The 3,016-nt window shown below is 56.0% G+C and overlaps 1 protein-coding gene across 1 annotated transcript; it reads right to left on the reverse strand.

Moving 5' to 3' along the window:
* Window positions 1-241: 241 nt before the first annotated feature.
* On the reverse strand, window positions 242-1,762 carry GBX2 (gastrulation brain homeobox 2). The gene is made up of 2 exons (XM_030454479.1): window positions 1,252-1,762; window positions 242-809 (listed from the first exon to the last, which is right to left on the reverse strand). Exons 1-2 carry the CDS (start codon window positions 1,760-1,762, stop codon window positions 286-288), a joined length of 1,035 nt encoding a protein of 344 aa, XP_030310339.1. The 3' UTR covers window positions 242-285.
* Between the last annotated feature and the right edge of the window lie 1,254 nt (window positions 1,763-3,016).

The raw sequence follows: 3,016 nt of genomic DNA on the forward strand, positions 1-3,016 counted from the left end.
TCTTGACTCGGTGAGTGGAAAGTTTCGCTCTGAAGTTCGCTCGTGGCAGAGATTTGCCGTGCACTCGCCTGGGATAGTTTTGTTTTTTGTTTTTTTTTCTTGGCGACTGTTGTTTGCTTCAAGGTTTGTCGGGTTTTTTGTTTATTTTCTTTCCTTTTTTTTTTTCTTTTTCTTTCTCCCCCCCTCCCCCTCACCCCCCCGTCTCTCTCGGGTGGGTTGGTTTTCAACCGCATTTTGGAAACTTTTCCCCTCAAAAACTTGTGGTTTTGAGCGTAAAGGGAGAGATCAGGGTCGGGCTTGCTCCAGCTGCTGATGCTGACTCCTGATCGCAAACCTGCTGACATGCACCGGGATGGGTACCACGATCTTAGGGTTTCGGGAGGGCTCCCCTGTCTTGGAGTTGGCGTTGCCCGCCTTGACCCGTTTCCATTTAGCCCGTCTGTTCTGGAACCAGATTTTCACCTGCACCTCGCTGAGTTTGAGAGCGTGAGCGATCTGGGACCTCTCCGTCAGGGACAGGTACTTTTTGCAGTGAAACTCCTTCTCCAGCTCCAACAGCTGCTCGCTGGTGAACGCTGTTCGCCTTCGCCGGTTTTTGCCCGTGGACGTGGTGTTGGTGGAATTAGGAGGGTTTTGGGGGTTTTCTTCTAGCGCGTTGCCAGAGTCCTCTTCCTTGTGAGCAGCCTGGCCGGGGATGTTGTCGTCCGAGCTATAGTCTAGATCGCTGTCCATGGAGAAACTTTCCTCCTTGCCTTTCGCATCATCGTCTCCTTTGGTATCCTCCTTCCCCTGGCCCCGCAGAGCCCCGGCTTGGAAGCGAAGCAGAGGCCTTTCGTTAGCATTTGGTACCCTCTGGCCCGCACCACCACCACCACCCTCGGCCTGCAGGTCCAGCACCCCAAAACTGCCGAGTTTAGTTCGGTTGGGTTTAGGGTAGGAGGTTTTGCCTTTTTTTTTGGTTTTGTTTTGTTTTCTTCTTCCTCTCTTGCTCTCCCCCACCCCCCTCCCCCCTGCCCCGCATGTCTTTCTCTTGGCTTGGGTTTATTATTTTGTCAAGCGGCAGGGGCTCGAAATCTCCCTTTTCCTCGGCCTCGCGGCCAGCGGACCCTGGGGCTCAGCCCCACTTCCTCCCGCGGGTTCCCCGTTCTCGGGACCACCCCTTCCTCCGATTCCCCCCCATCCCGCCCCGCCGCAGGAGATGCGCGGAGCTGGACCCCACTCCCCACTTCGACGGCTCTGGCGCTCACTCACCGAGGGAGGCCTGGACGGCGTCGGCGGCAGGGTAGGGCAGGAGGGCTCCGTCCTTCCCCACGAAGGCTTTGCCGTCGTCGCCGCCGCCGTCTGGGGGCATTCCCTCGGCTTTCTCGAAGTTCCCGGGGGAAGCGAACTTCCTGGCGGCCTCCTGGTGCTGGGGAGAGGCAGGGAAGGTGCCGGGCAGCGTGGCCATGAGGGTGGAGGTGAGGGCCATGCCCTGGGCCAGACTGGAGCAGAAGCCGGTGGGCAGGCTGGGGAGCTGGTGGTGGTGGGGATGCGCCGGGGGCAGCGCCGGTTGCAGGGCGCCCTGCGGCAGCGCCGGGGGCGGCGGAGGGGGCGGCGGCAGCACCACGGGCCGGTAGGGCATGAACATGGGGTAGCCGGTATAGACGAAGTGGCCGGGGGCTGGCGGCGGGGGGCTGCCGATGAGCGAGTCGATGCTGAAGGCCGTGCTGCTTCCCAGCGGGCGCTGCATCATCATCAGCGAGGGCTGGAAAGCCGCGCTCATGCCGGTGCGGCGGCGGCAGCCACCACTTTCCTCCCGCTCCTGCCGCCGCTCCTGCCGTTCCTCTTCCTCCCGCTCAGGGGCCCGGGGCAGAGACGGGGCGGAGCGGGGCCGCGGCCCGCCGCCGCCGCCCGCACATCGGGGCTGGGGCTGCCCCCGCACCGCACCGCGCCGCTCTACCCGCCCGCCGCCCCCGCGCCCATTCACATTTTGCCCGGCTCGGAACTCGTCCCGCCCCACGTGGCCGCCGGCGATGCTTCCCATTGGTCAGAAGCGGGGCGGGGCGGGACGTACCGGCCAGGCCACGCCCCCAGCCACGCCCCCTCCCGCCCAGCCCCATTCAGGCCGGACGGGGCGGCCGGGAGGCAGCGGCCGCGGGGCCGGCGGGGACCTCGGGGGGGTCCGCACTCGCCACCGGTGTCTGACATTCCCTGTGGGGGACACCGATCTGGTGCTTCCAAACCAGTGAAACCCCTGATTTACAAAAACAGAACAGATTTTATCCACGCTTCCTCCCTTTGTTTTTTGTTTTTTATTTTTTTATTTTATTTCTTTTTTTCTCTTCCCCCCCCTCTTTTTCCTTTTCCTATTTTTTCTTTTTCTTCCTATTTTTCATTTTAGTTCCCCTACTCTTTTTCTTTTCCTTTTCCCCCTCCCTCTTCTGTTCTCCTTTTCTCAAGTAATTTTTAAATGTTAAAAATTTTGTGTAATTTCTTTTTTCCATTTATTTTTTTAAATTTGATTTTTAATTTTTTTTTCATTTTCTGCGCATTTTTCCTCATTTCTTTCTTTTATTTTCTACTCTATTTTTTCTTTTTCTTTTTTTTCTGTTTTTTTTTTTTTTTTTTTTTTTTTTTTTTGAAAAGCCCGCAAATAGGCTCCATGTGGTTCTGGGTAAAGTCAGCCCCTGGCTTGGCTTTGAAATTGCTTCTGCAATTATGTAAAAGAGCCATTCAGCAACACGGCAGAATTAAAAGCTGCGGAGGGCTGCTCCCTTTTCTCCGGCGAGCCTCTCATGTTGGCCCGCTCAAAGCCTTTTCCAACACGATGTCTTTGGCGAGGACAAAAGCTAGAACAACAACAGAAAAAAAAAAAAAAAAAAAAAAAAAAGAAAAAAAGGGAGGAAAAAAAAAAAAAAAGAAGCCCCCAAACTTGTAAATTGAACGTCAAGGGAACTTCACACAATTTCAAAGGCCATAAATAATGATAAAGGGACCAGGCGAAGAGGCAAACCCAGGCAATTAATGGAAGTTCCCA

This window comes from Calypte anna, chromosome 7 (genome assembly GCF_003957555.1).
Source record: "Calypte anna isolate BGI_N300 chromosome 7, bCalAnn1_v1.p, whole genome shotgun sequence".
NCBI lineage: Eukaryota > Metazoa > Chordata > Aves > Apodiformes > Trochilidae > Calypte > Calypte anna.

What these genes read in the sequence shown, in the direction of transcription:
- GBX2 (XM_030454479.1), bottom strand. Translation starts at nt 1,762, where the DNA reads ATGAGCGCGGCTTTCCAGCCCTCGCTGATGATGATGCAGCGCCCGCTG. An exon ending in CGCCGTCCAGGCCTCCCTCG is followed by an intron (nt 810 to 1,251) that starts GTGAGTGAGCGC and finishes TTCGCTTCCAAG; the next exon opens with CCGGGGCTCTGCGGGGCCAG.